Here is a 17346-nt window from a genome sequence, read left to right on the forward strand (position 1 = left end):
TCTCTGTAGCTCTTCTCCAGGTCCATCTCTCTGTAGCTCTTCTCCAGGTCCATCTCTCTGTAGCTCTTCTCCAGGTCCATCTCTCTGTAGCTCTTCTCCAGGTTCATCTCTCTGTAGCTCTTCTCCAGGTCCATCTCTCTGTAGCTCTTCTCCAGGTTCATCTCTCTGTAGCTCTTCTTCAGGTCCATCTCTCTGTAGCTCTTCTCCAGGTCCATCTCTCTGTAGCTCTTCTCCAGGTCCATCTCTCTGTAGCTCTTCTCCAGGTTCATCTCTCTGTAGCTCTTCTCCAGGTCCATCTCTCTGTAGCTCTTCTCCAGGTCCATCTCTCTGTAGCTCTTCTCCAGGTCCATCTCTCTGTAGCTCTTCTCCAGGTTCATCTCTCTGTAGCTCTTCTCCAGGTCCATCTCTCTGTAGCTCTTCTCCAGGTTCATCTCTCTGTAGCTCTTCTCCAGGTCCATCTCTCTGTAGCTCTCTCTCTCTCTCGTTATGTTTAATGGTGCTTTTCTAAAGTCCTTATTAGAGATCATTGAGCAGTGACTGTTGTCCCGACCATGCCACTGTCTTTGTGCTGAATGGTACAAGTGGGCTATCAGTCTTAACATAGGCTGCTATAGAGGACAAGTGTAAGAGAATGTGGCTTTTGGCACGACTGCTTTACATATAGTAGGACGTTTTGTTTGAATACCAATTTCTTTGTGTAGAAAGGTCTGTTTACATAGAGCACTGGCTTTTCTAGCGTGGCATTTTAGATGACCTAACAGAGTTACTTTTTTACTGTACCATGTGTTACGTACACTACTGTGCTGAGGGTTAATGTGAGCTAATATAACATCACTGTCGGGTGAAAACCTCTTATCTCCAAAACAGAAACTTATCAGGAAATGGAAAATATTACCATATTTCCCATTAACGAACTTACAATGATGAAACTTCAGGAGCTATTTTGAATAGAGTCACAATTATCTTGGTCATAGAGTAATGAAACATTCAGAGTACATTGAGGAGTTACTGATTTCAATAAATGTACAAAAAATGAAAACTGTGTGTGATAGAATTGTGTGTGTGAGCACAGGAGTGTTTCCTCTGACTCTTCCTGTGCATCCTCTCTGTTATTATGTGTTATAAATACATCTACGAGGCATTATGAATCCCTCACAGACAGTGGTAGAGGAACAGCATGATATACACTGGAGTCAATCAAATATTTAACCGCTGAAATTGGTGTGTGACAGGACTAATTAGCATATCTACGCCGTGTGAAATTTGCTGTTTGTATTGCAGTTTTGGGCTGAAGTGAACCATTCATGCTCATGGATTAGGGCTTTTTCCAATGTCTTCTCAAAGAAATGTGTCAATGTAAAAGGAAAATATTGAAACATTAAAGTCGGTAGTAAAAGTGACCTAAAAGATTATGGTGAAAGATGAAGTGAGAGACAGAGATCTTTTGTCCTCCTGTATTTCTGATGAACTGCCCAAGATAGCAAAGAGAATTGAGCTGGACACATAATGGACTTTCTCACTTCTGTGGAATCAAATCTGTTTGAAACCATTGAGAAGCTTGTAATTCTAATGTTGATTTCTGAAAGTTTTTTAAATTCTTAGATATGCACATCCTGCGTAACATTTGGGACTGATAAGCACCAGCCACATACCGTATATGGAGCACATTTAGTATCATGACATAAGGCGAGATCCAGATACAGACACAGGAGGCAGATGTTTGGAGTGTTACAATATGTATTAATCCAATAGGGTAAGAGAATGGTCGTGGACAGGCAAAATGGTCATAACCAGTTCAGAGTCCAAAAGGTACCGAAGGGCAGGCAGAATCAAGGTCAGGGCAGGCAGGATGTTCAGGCAGGCAGGAAAGTAGTCCAGAGTCAGACAGGGGTCAAAACCAGGAGGACTAGCAAAAAGAGAATAGCAAAAGGAGAATGGGAAACCACGCTGGTTGACTTGACTAACATGCAAGACGAACTGGCACAGAGAGACAGGAAACACAGGGATAAATACACTGGTACAGAGAGACAGGAAACACAGGGATAAATACACTGGCACAGAGAGACAGGAAACACAGGGATAAATACACTGGTACAGAGAGACAGGAAACACAGGGATAAATACACTGGCACAGAGAGACAGGAAACACAGGGATAAATACACTGGCCCAGAGAGACAGGAAACACAGGGATAAATACACTGGCACAGAGAGACAGGAAACACAAGGATAAATACACTGGTACAGAGAGACAGGAAACACAGGGATAAATACACTGGCACAGAGAGACAGGAAACACAGGGATAAATACACTGGCACAGAGAGACAGGAAACACAGGGATAAATACACTGGGGAAAACAAGCCACACCTGGAGGAGGTGGAGACAATCACAAGGACAGGTGAAACTGATCAGGGTGTGACATTTAGATCTTTCTCCCACTACCACACTGTCCTGTTATTAAAATGTACCTAGGGAATGTCCATCCTATCCATACTAGCATACCACTTAGGATGCATGCCCAATTAATGGATTAATTCTATGTAGTATGCTACATTCAGCTTGGAACAGAGCCGTCCTTCTCCCTGAAATGTTTTCCTCCCGCCCTCCATGCTTGTGTTCATTGTGTGTATACTGTTGTGTTTCCTGAGCTTGTGTGTGTGTGTGTGTGTGTGTGCCCAGCAGTTCCAGGTCTGAGTGATGCTGCGCCTGCTGGTGAAAGATTCAGAGATGTCAAGTGAGCTCCTGAATAATGAACAGGACACCCGTTCTGTGAATATTTCATGCTGTGTGAAAGTGAGAAGAAATTCTCGGCGGGGTTGGATATCTACGGACAACCATGAGAGAGAAGGGAAGGAAGAAGAGAGAGGAGGAAGATGAAAGATCGAAGGGAGAGAAGGCATCAGGGAATGAGGGAGAGTGTACAGAAGAAGAGGCATGTGCGATGGAGAGAGGAGGTGGAGGAGTGTACAGAGAAGGGGGGTTAGAGGTAGAGGAGAGGATTTGGCAGAGAGAGGGGGAAGGAGAGAGGAGGTTTGGCAGAGAGAGGGGGAAGGAGAGAGGAGGTTTGGCAGAGAGAGGGGGAAGGAGAGAGGAGGTTTGGCAGAGAGAGCGGGAAGGAGAGAGGAGGTTTAGCAGAGAGATGGGGAAGGAGAGAGGAGGTTTGGCAGAGAGATGGGGAAGGAGAGAGGAGGTTTGGCAGAGAGATGGGGAAGGAGAGAGGAGGTTTGGCAGAGAGATGGGGAAGGAGAGAGGAGGTTTGGCAGAGAGAGCGGGAAGGAGAGAGGAGGTTTGGCAGAGAGATGGGGAAGGAGAGAGGAGGTTTGGCAGAGAGATGGGGAAGGAGAGAGGAGGTTTGGCAGAGAGATGGGGAAGGAGAGAGGAGGTTTGGCAGAGCGATGGGGAAGGAGAGAGGAGGTTTGGCAGAGAGAGGGGGAAGGAGAGAGGAGGTTTGGCAGAGAGAGTGGGAAGGAGAGAGGAGGTTTGGCAGAGAGATGGGGAAGGAGAGAGGAGGTTTGGCAGAGAGAGGGGGAAGGAGAGAGGAGATTTGACAGAGAGAGGGGGAAGGAGAGACAAGGTTTGGCAGAGAGAGGGGGGGATGATGCAGAGGGGTGAAGAGAAACAGCCTTGTCACTTGTCAGGAGGGTAAGATGTACCATCAGGCTGCAGTGAAGAAGGTGGAGAGGAGAGAGAGAACAGGAGCAGAGGGAGGAGAGAGGGGGGGTGCATGTCTTTATGTTTGTGATGCTACATTACCTCACTACTCAGTACGCTGGCACCACCTGGAGAGATAGAGAGAAAGAGAAAGAATGAGAGGGAGGGAGAGAAGAAGAGCCGGAAGACAGACAGTGGAGGATAAAATCTGGCCTAGTGTTTGTCCCCCATGTGATAGTAGAGTAGATGTTGTCTGCTGTGGCCCATTGGATACATGATTGTCTATGAATAGGAACAGTATACAGTATAGCAGTTACTATGTAAAGAGCTGTTCAGCGTAGTAGGCTCTGAACTGGGCTGATGCTGCTAAAATCCCAGAGTCACAATAATGACCTGACCAGGACTGGAGTTACAAGCTGTTATAAGCTGTTATGAGATATTATAAGACAGCTGTGGGACTGTCCTCACAATGACTTGTTTTCACAATCCCGAAATGTATCCACCTCCCTTACAGGCCTGATTGCAATTCTACTTCCACTGTGTGTGTCTGTGTGCCATTATTATTCGAAGCGCTGCTCAGTGTTTGTAATGTGCTTGTGATGCGAACAGTGGCAGGTCCTATCAGCCTGAAAACACAGTAATGTGTCGACATACAGCAGGTGACTTCAAAGACAACTGTTTGTCACCCTATTGAGGGGAAAAGTTTCAGAAACGGGCCTCGCATCCCAAAGCTATTTGAAGGAAGTCAACTGTTGTTATTGAAAAACTGTTCATATGATTGTGTCTTAATTACATCTGGATGGTGTAGCTGGGCTGACTTCATTTCCTGGTGTCAGAGTTGAATAATGATAATTACTGCGGGGTGGTCTGAGACGACGGTGGAGGCGTGACCGGAATACAGATCACACTGCAGCTAACTACGGCCCCCTAGGAACCACACAGAGAACAACAAGCTTTGTAACAGGAAATATGGAATAAGATCTCAACTGCTTTTTCACACCATGGACAGAATGCCATTCGGCCTTTCCTTGAAGAACTAGTGGTTAGTTATGTTGATGGAATAGAATCCTCTATAGAGTCCTGTGTTCATTGACTTACTGTAGAGGGTCACATTCCTCAATTACCTCGTTGTGTTAATCAGGGATCAATCAGAATTCTGGCACATTTCACAGGGAAATGGGACTTTCCTACTCAAAACCATTGATTTTAAAGATGACAGTATGGCTGTGGCTGGGGCTGTTGGGAGTGTTATGGGGTCTGGGGGCGGTGTAATTAGGTGGGAGTGTTAGGGGTTAAAGGTCATCTCTGACACACCCCATAAGACATTTGACAGAAAGCAGGATAACGTGATGTCATGGCAACTGAGTGGCTGGTCAGCTGGGTTTCATTTGGAGGTGTGTGTGAGTGAGAGAGTTTCATGTTTCAAGTTTTAATGTCTCATGCACAAGTACAGTGAAATGCCTTTCTTGCAAAACTCAAAACCCAACAATGCAATAATCAATAACAATAACAATGTAATGCTAGAAATAAACATGAAATAAGGAAATATGAAATACACAATTAAGTAAGTAAGTAAGTAAGCATACTATATACAGGAAGTATTTAAAGTCAGTTCTAATACCATATTTACATGTGCAGGGATACTGGAGTGATGGAGGTAGATACATAAGGGAACTAGGCAACAGAATATATGATAAGGGAGTTTTTCCTAGCCACCGTGCTTCTACATCTGCATTGGTTGCTGTTTGCGGTTTTAGGCTGGGTCTGTATAGCACTTTGTGACATCTGCTAATGTACAAAGGGCTTTATAAATACATTTGACTAGATTTATAAATACATTCGATTTGATAAACAGAGTAACAGCAGCTTGTATGTGAGAGGGTGTGTAGAGTCAGTATAAATGTATGTGCATATTATGTGTGAGTGAGCAAATGATGGAGTGAGTGTTTGTATGTGTGTTGGAGTGACAGTGTGTGTGAGTGTGTAAGACCATCTGAGTTCGCATAACAACAGTGCAAAGATTTGTGCATGGTTGTCTCTGTATGGGCGGCAGTAGGACATCAGTAACAATGTCTTTCTGATTGCATTGTTCTAATGCTATCTTAAGCTGCAACGGTTTGATTGAAAAACATTGATTTAAGCTGCTTGACTGAACTGCTCTCTTTTTCATCCCCAGGGTTTAGCAGAGGATAGATGGGATCCTATCTTTAACTGGGAGTCCTCCATCCAACTATCCTTCTCCTTATCACTCTGTCCTGTCCTGGTCTGGTGTGCAGCCTGAGGGAGCTGTGGTTCTGATCAGACCTCTGGGAGGTAGACCCAGAGAGCGGAGCACACAGGACCTGCTATGGCCAGCGGTACGTACTATAACACTAGCTACTACACCTTCACTAATATGTTAACTATATCTCTGGTCTTCTCCTTCCTCTTCCTAACCCTCCTGTTTCTCCTGTCCCCTGCAGCAGCAGACGGTGTAGGGAGCCTGAGGAGCCTGAGGAGCCTGGGGCCGGAGCAGCACCTCAGTGTCCATGACCATGTGGTGAACGACCACGGAGCCTGGGCCACCGCCATGAACAACCTGGGCATCGTACCCATGGGCCTCGGCAGGCAGCAGCTGGTCTCAGGTAGGGCATTGGCAGGCCTCCATCTCACCCCTTCTCATCGTCCTCACTCTCCTCCCTTATCCCCCTCTCCTCTGCTAACAAACTCTTCATTCTAATTTCTAAGTATTGTCAAGGCCATAAGAAAGGAAAGAGTCCCCATGGACTGTGTTCTGAAACTTTTGAGAAGATGGTAAAGGCATCAGGTGAACTGGGCCCTTCCATCCAGAGCCTCCATGGTGGCATCCTACTACTCTATCACCTCCACAGCTCCACCCACTCAGGGCAGAACAGTCAATGATTACTCGAGAACTAGGTAGATACCTTAGCCTATACCCCTGTGGCAGGATATCCAGAATGCAGCATGCTCTGCCAAACCAGAGCTGCTAATTGTTGTGTCCCCCATCAGCAGCTAGATAGGACATTATTAACTACACGTTGTTCAGTCCGTGCAGAGAGACTGACTGAGGATAGGAACAATACAAAAGAAAATCTTTCTGGTCTCTTTTCTAATGGCCTGACTACATGTGTCTGTCTCTCTGCTGATGCTAATGGTGTGTGATAGCGTGTGTGTGTGTGTGTGCATCCTATTGTAATTACCATTTTGACAGCGTAGACAGCGAGGATAGGGAGAAATACATCTGATAAAAATTCATGAGCAGATTTCGGTCATAGTCTTGAGAGGTCTGAGAAATCCGTCATGACTGAGCTTCAGGATGATTAGCTGAGCTTCAGGATGATTAGCTGAGCTTCTCGCGAGGTGACTTTGCATACTAGATTCTTGCTGGATGATGTTTTGGCCTATACAGGTACACATGTACAACCCCCCCCCCCACACACACACACACACACACACACTGTGAGAACTAGCCGAGTGAGGTTCTTCCAGACCAATAAGACTGCTACAACAGTTAAGGAGGGCTGGGGCTGGAAAACAGGGCTGGAAAACAGGGCTGGAAAACACTCAGCTTTAAAATGTCCCCAACATCTGGTTGTAATAAATATGTATGTTTTGTTCTCAGTCCTCTCTAATGTTATTCAAGACTATAACAAAAGGAACCTCTCTTATATTATATGGTTCATGTGTTATACTATACATGTTGAGTACCTATAATTTGGGCCTCTGTCATGATCCCTAGTGAGTCTGTGGTTGAAATGTAACCACACTGATGGATTTTATTAAAAACGCTAAGCTCCTTCAAATGTTCAGGTACTCTACCATTTTATCTGGACTTCAACTTGTTTCATGAAATCCATTAGCAAAGCGGTTTTCTCTAAGGATTTGGATAGTTCCACTGTGTTCAGTCCCTATATGTTGTGCAGCCCTCTTAGATGTCATTGTGGGAGCTGCATTGTGATGTTCATTAGAAGAGCACGGAAGGAGATTTGGAGGCTGAGTTTGTGTAAGCCCTGAATAACTGAATACATGGATTTAACTCAGGAAAGCTGAGAGTTGTATGGAGAAAATCTATTGTAATATGAAGCCGTATATATAAGACTATTATTTCACTCGGGGGGGGGGGGGGGGGGGGAGATCACTGCATTAAGTGTGATAGGTTATGTATTTCTTGAGGAGAACACAGATCTGTACGTGACTGGAAAGTCAAGGCACAGTTTGACTGGTTGATTGGTTTCACCTATCCAACCCTCTCAGATCTGGGATTAATTCGGGAAAGGAAGGAAGGAAGGAAGGAAGGAAGGAAGGAAGGAAGGAAGGAGAGCAGCCCATCGTCACTGTGGTTTCATCGGGTCAGTACTGTACAGTCCTTCTCCTCCTTAATGAGCTGAGAGACAGCAGGGATGACTGGACAGCTGGACTGGATCCTCCTTCCCCAGCACTAAGGAAAAGACGGATTAAGACTGATATCCTCCTGGAGTACAGACCTCAGCTCCAAGAGAGAGAGAGAACTGAAATGAGAGAGAGGGAATGAGAGACTGGGGGACAGCTCAGAGACCGGAGGAGAGAGAGCGAAGGGAAAGAGAAGAGGAGGAGAAACATAATGGGGGTTATGGAGTGTGTGTGATGGATGACGTCTCACCTTCACAGTAATTACGAGCAGCTGTTTCCTGAGGGGAGATCCAGAGCCCAGCAAACTCAGCGTCCAGCCGTACACACAAACCTGCTGAGTAGAGGGAGAGAACAGAGGGAGGGAGGAGAGGAAAAGAAAGAGAGAGAGAGAGAAATTAAACAATGACAAATAAACTAAGTGTGAACTCTCTTACCCTGGCAGACGTAACAGAGCACGGCCCGGGCCAATGAGGAAAACTAACAGCATTGAATTATTTTCACCAGGAGGGTAAAAGAAAAGTCCAGAACAAAGAGAGAGGAAAAGAGAAACAGCTTTAATGGATGATGTCATTTACCTGTTCAGATCATCACAGATGAACGTGGGGAGAGGAGAATGTCATTTACCTGTTCAGATCATCACAGATGAACGTGGGGAGAGGAGAATGTCATTTACCTGTTCAGATCATCACAGATGAATGTGGGGAGAGGAGAATGTCATTTACCTGTTCAGATCATCACAGATGAATGTGGGGAGAGGAGAATGTCATTTACCTGTTTTTTATTTTTTATTTATTTTTTTATTTCACCTTTATTTAACCAGGTAGGCTAGTTGAGAACAAGTTCTCATTTGCAACTGCGACCTGGCCAAGATAAGGCATAGCAGTGTGAACAGACAACACAGAGTTACACATGGAGTAAACAATTAACAAGTCAATAACACAGTAGAAAAAAGGGGAGTCTATATATACATTGTGTGCAAAAGGCATGAGAAGGTAGGCAAATAATTACAATTATGCAGATTAACACTGGAGTGATAAATGATCAGATGGTTATGTACAGGTAGAGATATTGGTGTGCAAAAGAGCAGAAAAATAAAAATAAATAAATAAAAACAGTATGGGGATGAGGTAGGTGAAAATGGGTGGGCTATTTACCAATAGACTATGTACAGCTGCAGCGATCGGTTAGCTGCTCAGATAGCAGATGTTTGAAGTTGGTGAGGGAGATAAGTCTCCAACTTCAGCGATTTTTGCAATTCGTTCCAGTCACAGGCAGCAGAGAACTGGAACGAAAGGCGGCCAAATGAGGTGTTGGCTTTAGGGATGATCAGTGAGATACACCTGCTGGAGCGCGTGCTACGGATGGGTGTTGCCATCGTAACCAGTGAACTGAGATAAGGCGGAGCTTTACCTAGCATGGACTTGTAGATGACCTGGAGCCAGTGGGTCTGGCGACGAATATGTAGCGAGGGCCAGCCGACTAGAGCATACAAGTCGCAGTGGTGGGTGGTATAAGGTGCTTTAGTGACAAAACGGATGGCACTGTGATAAACTGCATCCAGTTTGCTGAGTAGAGTGTTGGAAGCAATTTTGTAGATGACGTCGCCGAAGTCGAGGATCGGTAGGATAGTCAGTTTTACTAGGGTAAGTTTGGCGGCGTGAGTGAAGGAGGCTTTGTTGCGGAATAGAAAGCCGACTCTTGATTTGATTTTCGATTGGAGATGTTTGATATGGGTCTGGAAGGAGAGTTTAGAGTCTAGCCAGACACCTAGGTACTTATAGATGTCCACATGTTCAAGGTCGGAACCATCCAGGGTGGTGATGCTGGTCAGGCGTGCGGGTGCAGGCAGCGAACGGTTGAAAAGCATGCATTTGGTTTTACTAGCGTTTAAGAGCAGTTGGAGGCCACGGAAGGAGTGCTGTATGGCATTGAAGCTCGTTTGGAGGTTAGATAGCACAGTGTCCAAGGACGGGCCGGAAGTATATAGAATGGTGTCGTCTGCGTAGAGGTGGATCAGGGAATCGCCCGCAGCATGAGAAACATCATTGATATATACAGAGAAAAGAGTCGGCCCGAGAATTGAACCCTGTGGCACCCCCATAGAGACTGCCAGAGGACCGGACAGCATGCCCTCCGATTTGACACACTGAACTCTGTCTGCAAAGTAATTGGTGAACCAGGCAAGGCAGTCATCCGAAAAACCGAGGCTACTGAGTCTGCCGATAAGAATACGGTGATTGACAGAGTCGAAGGCCTTGGCAAGGTCTATGAAGACGGCTGCACAGTACTGTCTTTTATCGATGGCGGTTATGATATCGTTTAGTACCTTGAGCGTGGCTGAGGTACACCCGTGACCGGCTCGGAAACCAGATTGCACAGCGGAGAAGGTACGGTGGGATTCAAGATGGTCAGTGACCTGTTTGTTGACTTGGCTTTCGAAGACCTTAGATAGGCAGGGCAGGATGGATATAGGTCTGTAACAGTTTGGGTCCAGGGTGTCGCCCCCTTTGAAGAGGGGGATGACTGCGGCAGCTTTCCAATCCTTGGGGATCTCAGACGATATGAAAGAGAGGTTGAACAGGCTGGTAATAGGGGTTGCGACAATGGCGGCGGATAGTTTCAGGAATAGAGGGTCCAGATTGTCCAGCCCAGCTGATTTGTACGGGTCCAGGTTTTGCAGCTCTTTCAGGACATCTGCTATCTGGATTTGGGTAAAGGAGAACCTGGAGAGGCTTGGGCGAGTAGCTGCGGGGGGGGGGGGAGCTGTTGTCCGAGGTTGGAGTAGCCAGGCGGAAGGCATGGCCAGCCGTTGAGAAATGCTTGTTGAAGTTTTCGATAATCATGGATTTATCGGTGGTGACCATGTTACCTAGTCTCAGTGCAGTGGGCAGCTGGGAGGAGGTGCTCTTGTTCTCCATGGACTTCACAGTGTCCCAGAACTTTTTGGAGTTGGAGCTACAGGATGCAAACTTCTGCCTGAAGAAGTTGGCTTTAGCTTTCCTGACTGACTGTGTGTATTGGTTCCTGACTTCCCTGAACAGTTGCATATCGCGGGGACTATTCGATGTTAGCGCAGTCCGCCACAGGATGTTTTTGTGCTGGTCGAGGGCAGTCAGGTCTGGAGTGAACCAGGGGCTATATCTGTTCTTAGTTCTGCATTTTTTGAACGGAGCATGCTTATCTAAAATGGTGAGGAAGTTACTTTTAAAGAAAGACCAGGCATCCTCAACTGTTCAGATCATCACAGATGAACGTGGGGAGAGGAGAATGTAATTTACCTGTTCAGATCATCACAGATGAACGTGGGGAGAGGAGAATGTCATTTACCTGTTCAGATCATCACAGATGAATGTGGGGAGAGGAGAATGTCATTTACCTGTTCAGATCATCACAGATGAACGTGGGGAGAGGAGAATGTCATTTACCTGTTCAGATCATCACAGATGAACGTGGGGAGAGGAGAATGTCATTTACCTGTTCAGATCATCACAGATGAATGTGGGGAGAGGAGACATGTCATTTACCTGTTCAGATCATCACAGATGAATGTGGGGAGAGGAGACATGTCATTTACCTGTTCAGATCATCACAGATGAACGTGGGGAGAGGAGAATGTCATTTACCTGTTCAGATCATCACAGATGAATGTGGGGAGAGGAGAATGTCATTTACCTGTTCAGATCATCACAGATGAACGTGGGGAGAGGAGAATGTCATTTACCTGTTCAGATCATCACAGATGAACGTGGGAGAGGAGACATGTAATTTACCTGTTCAGATCATCACAGATGAATGTGGGGAGAGGAGAATGTCATTTACCTGTTCAGATCATCACAGATGAACGTGGGGAGAGGAGAATGTCATTTACCTGTTCAGATCATCACAGATGAACGTGGGGAGAGGAGAATGTCATTTACCTGTTCAGATCATCACAGATGAATGTGGGGAGAGGAGACATGTCATTTACCTGTTCAGATCATCACAGATGAACGTGGGGAGAGGAGACATGTCATTTACCTGTTCAGATCATCACAGAGGAACGTGGGGAGAGGAGACATGTCATTTACCTGTTCAGATCACCACAGCGAACATTTCAATGAGTTTTCCACAGATCCACACAATCTCAGATTACTCCTGATCGTGACTCAGCAGATTTATCTGAGATAATCTTCCAGATATATTTCCTCTTTCGCTTCTCTCTACAACCTCAAGGATTTGCAGCTCCTCTTAAAAACTCCTTCTCTTTAATAAAACACACTTGGCTTCGCAACGCCAGACACGCCAGACACTTCCTCTTCGAGGCTTCGCCAGACACTTCCTCTTCGAGGCTTCGCCAGACACTTCCTCTTCGAGGCTTCGCCAGACACTTCCTCTTCGAGGCTTCGGCAGACACTTCCTCTTCGAGGCGTCGCCAGACACTTCCTCTTCGATGCGTCGCCAGACACTTCCTCTTCGAGGCTTCGCCAGACACTTCCTCTTCGAGGCGTCGCCAGACACAGCCAGTAGAAGTGATTCTTTGCTTTTCAGCCTCTTAGGATAGTAAATACTGCAGTGTAGGGACTCATATTGAGCCCTGGAATCCTTCTGACAGCATCACATAGAATCATTCTCCCTCCTACACACACACTCTTCACACTCACCTTTGCTGACAAACTCAAATCTGCAGTGAGGACTTGATTGATGATTTCATAAATATGAAGTTGCAGTTCTACATTCTTACATTTTATATCTGTATCCATGACCATCTGTATCCTCACAGTAGCGACAGGCTTGTGTGACAGCTGCAGTCAGATTGGTTTCTACTCTAAGGTAGATTCAGTGTCTGTTCTCTCTCTCAGACCCTGTGTGACTGTATAGGGCCTGAGTCGAGCAGCACTGGATATTTCTGTCTTGTTCATTCTCCCATTCTCATCATGTTGTGTTCTGAAGATATTAATAAGTGTCTCTCTCTCTCTGTTTCCTCCATACAGTACCTGTAACCAAGCCTTTAATTAGAGCCCAGAGCTGGGTCTCATTGCTCCTCTCCTTCAGACAAACAATTTTTTCTCCTCCCTCTCTCCTCCAGATTCTCTCTGTATCCAGGGTTTTGATCCAGGGCTGGGTCTCATTGCTCCTCTTCTCTCCCTCCTCTCCTCTCCTCCAGATTCTCTCTGTATCCAGGGTTTTGATCCAGGGCTGGGTCTCCTAGCTCCTATCAACCCCATGATGGCAGGTATCAGCCTGGTCCCTCCTCCCCCTGGTCCCCCCATCATCAAGGAGATCATCCACTGCCAGAGCTGCACCCTGTTCCCCCAGAACCCCAGTAAGACTCACACACGCACACGCACCAACACACACACACACCGTCTTGTACAACTAACCATGTGGGGACACACAATTCATTCCCATTCAAAATCCTAACCCCTAAACCTAACCTGTACCCTAACCCTAGCTACTAACCCTAGCTCCTAACCCTAAACCTAATTCTAACCCTAACACTAAACCCCTAGAAATAGCATTTGACCTTGTGGGGACTAAGAAAAGTGTCCCGTTGGTCAAATTTTTGTTTGTTTACTATTCTTGTAGGGTTAAACACAAGTATAGTTAAACACGTCCACCCTTGCACACACACACAGACACACACACACACACACACACACACACACACACACACACACACACACACACACACACACACACACACACACACACACACACACACACACACACACACACACACACACACACACACACACACACACACACAGACACACACACACACACACTTGCATGCTTTTCCTTCCTTTCGGTATCAATGAATAGAAATAGGTTGATATATGGAAATTGGTTGAGAGTTGTCATCAGATATGACCTGAGCATGCATGATGTTCCAGACCTGCCTCCTCCGTCAACACGGGAGCGCCCCCCAGGGTGTAAGACAGTGTTTGTGGGGGGTCTGCCGGAGAATGCCAGCGAGGAGATCATCAGGGAGGTGTTTGATCCGTGTGGTGACATCATCGCCATCAGGAAGAGCAAGAAGAACTTCTGTCACATCCGCTTCAGTGAGGAGTTCATGGTGGACAAGTCCCTCTACCTCTCTGGTCAGTACTATACTGTATTATACTCTACTGTACTATACTATACTATACTATACACATAATATACTATACTATACTGTGCTATACTATACTATACTATACTATACAATACTATACACATAATATACTATACTGTACTATACTACATGATAATATACTATACTATACAAATACAATACTATACACATAATATACTATACTATACTGTACTATACTGTACTATACAATACTATACTATACAAATACAATACTATACACATAATATACTATATTATACTATACAAATACAATACTATACTGTACTATACTGTACTATACAATACTATACTATACAATACAAATACAATACTATACACATAATATACTATACTATGCCAATGCTATACAATACACGCAACACACAAATGAGATGCTCTACCTCTCTGGTCAGTACTATACTATACTATACAAATACAATACTATACACATAATATACTATACTATACTATGCCAATGCTATACTATACACACAACACACAAATGAGATGCGCTACCTCTCTGGTCAGTGGTCAGCATAACTATGTATTTGCAGCAGTTTATAGTATTCCTTTTGAATAGAATATGTATTAACGATACTAACACTGTAGAGGAGTAAAAACAGTGACCTTGTGTCCTGAAGCTCAAGACAGGAGCAGAAATAGACTGTAGCTATGCAGGCTGGAGATGTGCCTATTGATGACGAGGACTACATTAATAGTTTTGCATTATGAATAGTTGAAAATGTAGAGTTTGTCCTTTCGATTTGCTAATGATCTTTCTGGTTGTACATGGGGTATAGAATGTAAGCATTTGTAATACTGTATCCTTTGAGTGTATCTGACTGTGGGAGTATGAGTTTACATGACTGTATACATAATTTGTCCACAGTATGTTTGTCTGTGTTCCTGTGTTGAATGTCTCTGTATTGTTGTGTTTAGTGTACCCGACCTCTAAATGCCCTGTTTCCCCAGGCTACCGGATGCGTATCGGCTCCAGTACAGATAAGAAGGACTCAGGGAGGATGCACGTGGACTTTGCTCAGGCCAGAGACGACCTGTATGAGTGGGAATGTCAACAGAGGCTGCTGGCCAGGGAGGAACGACACCGACGCAAGATCCACGAAGACTTCTTCCGACCGCCCTCGCCACCTCCCATCATGCACTTCTCAGACCACGAGGCAGGACTGCTTGCGGAGAGATTGAAAGGTGAGAGGACAAATGAGGATGGTCGCTCTGAGCCCAGATTCGGCGGTGGTGTTTGGTTGGTTGTTTGGTTTTCATGATAAAGTACTGATGAAGTACTGATGTTGTCTGGATGTTCTGTGCCTCTTATAGCCACCCATCCCACAGCTGACGCTCAGTGTGTGTGCTGCAGATGGACCATGGTGGTGTGTAAATGTGTGTAATCTGTAAACTGGTCCAAGCTGCACACTGTATTACATACTCAGACATGCTTCATTTATTCCTGGTCCTTATTCACAGTATGGAAACAATCAAACATAGATTCTCATGATTGATATCTTAGTGTAGTACAGACAGACCAATGGAACATGATGTTATGGTGATTTGATATTGGAAAAAAAATCTGACACGATCATGTTATGTTAGAAAAATACCGTTTTGGTTTCTAATTTCTTCTATCATCTAAATGAGTTATTGATCTCACTCTGTCTGCTAGAGCTCTCTCAGACACACTACCCATTCTCTCTCTGCATGAGAAATACTGTCATGTCTTCCCTTCCCTTCATCATCCATCTACTGTGTTACACTAACCATCATAGCAGCATGTGAACATTCCTGGACAGAGAGCTACGACATCATGCTGTGTTATCATCTGTTCTTTTCCTGAACAGAGAGAGACGTAAATAACTAGAGGCAGGTCTCTTCCCTCTTTCCTAGACTTCCTCATGTTGGGGGGGGGGGGACACAGAGAGACACAGACACACAGAGAGAGACAGAGACACAGAGACAGAGAGATGAACCCGGAGAAGAGTCCCCTAAGCAAGCTGGTCCTGGGGCTCTGTTCACAAACACAAACAGACCCCACAGTTGCCCCAGGACAGCAACACAATTAGACCCAGCCATCGTCTTCTGCTGGTGGGAAATGTGTGTTGCTGGGGGTTCATTTCTTTTCCCATTCTGTGCTTTCCTGCTAATATTCCCCCCTCTCTCCTTCTCTCTCTCATTTCAATTTAATTCTAGGGGCTTTATTGGCATGGGAAACATGTGTTTACATTGCCAGAGCAAGTGAGGTAGATAATATACAAAAGTGAAATAAACAATAAAAATGAACAGTACACATTACACACAAGTTCCAAAAGAATAACGACATTACAAATGTCATTTTATGTATATATACAATGTTGTAATGGCAAATGGCAAAGAACAAAAGGGAAAATAAATAAGCATAGACATGGGTTGTATTTACAATGGTCTTTGTTCTTCACTGGTTGCCCTTTTCTTGTGGCAACAGGTCACAAATCTTGCTGCTGTGATGGCACACTGTGGTATTTCACCCAGTAGATATGGGAGTTTATCAAAATTGGGTTTGTTTTCAAATTTTTTGTGGATCTGTTCAATCTGAGGGAAATATGTGTCTCTAATATGGTCATACATTTGGCAGGAGGTTAGGAAGTGCAGCTCAGTTTCCACCTCATTTTGTGGGCAGTTTGCACATAGCCTGTCTTCTCTTGAGAGCCAGGTCTGCCTACGGTGGCCTTTCTCAATAGTAAGGCTATGCTCACTGAGTCTGTACATAGTCAAAGCTTTCCTTAAGTTTGGGCCAGTCACAGTACACAGTGGTATTCTGCCACTGTGTACTCTCTTTTTGGGGCCAAACAGCATTCTAGTTTGCTATGTTCTTTTGTTAATTCTTTCCAATGTGTAGAGTAATTATATTTTTGTTTACTCATGATTTGGTTGGGTCTAATTGTGTTGCTGACCTGGGACTCTGTGGGGTCTGTTTTTGTTTGTGAACAGAGCCCCAGGACCAGCTTTCTTGGTGGACTCTTCTCCAGGTTCATCCCTCTGTAGGTGATGGCTTTGTTTAACAGCTCTTTTCTGGATTTTGTTAATTAGCGGGTATCGGCCTAATTCTGCTGGTATCGGCCTAATTATTTGGTGTTTTATGTTGTACACATTCTGCATGCAGAGTCTCAATTTGGTGTTTTTCCCATTTTGTGAATTCTTGGTTGGTGAGCCCAGACCTCACA

The 17346-nt window shown here is 45.0% G+C and overlaps 1 protein-coding gene across 4 annotated transcripts in view; it reads left to right on the forward strand.

Annotated features, from left to right (window-relative positions):
• Nucleotides 1–17346, forward strand: part of LOC110501709 (ecto-NOX disulfide-thiol exchanger 1) — an 88934-nt gene that overhangs the window by 47580 nt on the left and 24008 nt on the right. For all 4 annotated transcript variants that reach the window (XM_036959068.1, XM_036959067.1, XM_036959066.1 and 1 more), the window contains 5 exons: nt 5828–6008; nt 6114–6275; nt 13184–13342; nt 13914–14120; nt 15107–15340. In XM_036959068.1, the coding sequence (XP_036814963.1) occupies nt 5999–6008; nt 6114–6275; nt 13184–13342; nt 13914–14120; nt 15107–15340 (772 nt within the window). In that variant the 5' untranslated portion in view covers nt 5828–5998. The remainder of the gene's footprint in view (nt 1–5827; nt 6009–6113; nt 6276–13183; nt 13343–13913; nt 14121–15106; nt 15341–17346) is intronic.

This window comes from Oncorhynchus mykiss, chromosome 22 (assembly GCF_013265735.2).
Source record: "Oncorhynchus mykiss isolate Arlee chromosome 22, USDA_OmykA_1.1, whole genome shotgun sequence".
Taxonomy (NCBI): domain Eukaryota; kingdom Metazoa; phylum Chordata; class Actinopteri; order Salmoniformes; family Salmonidae; genus Oncorhynchus; species Oncorhynchus mykiss.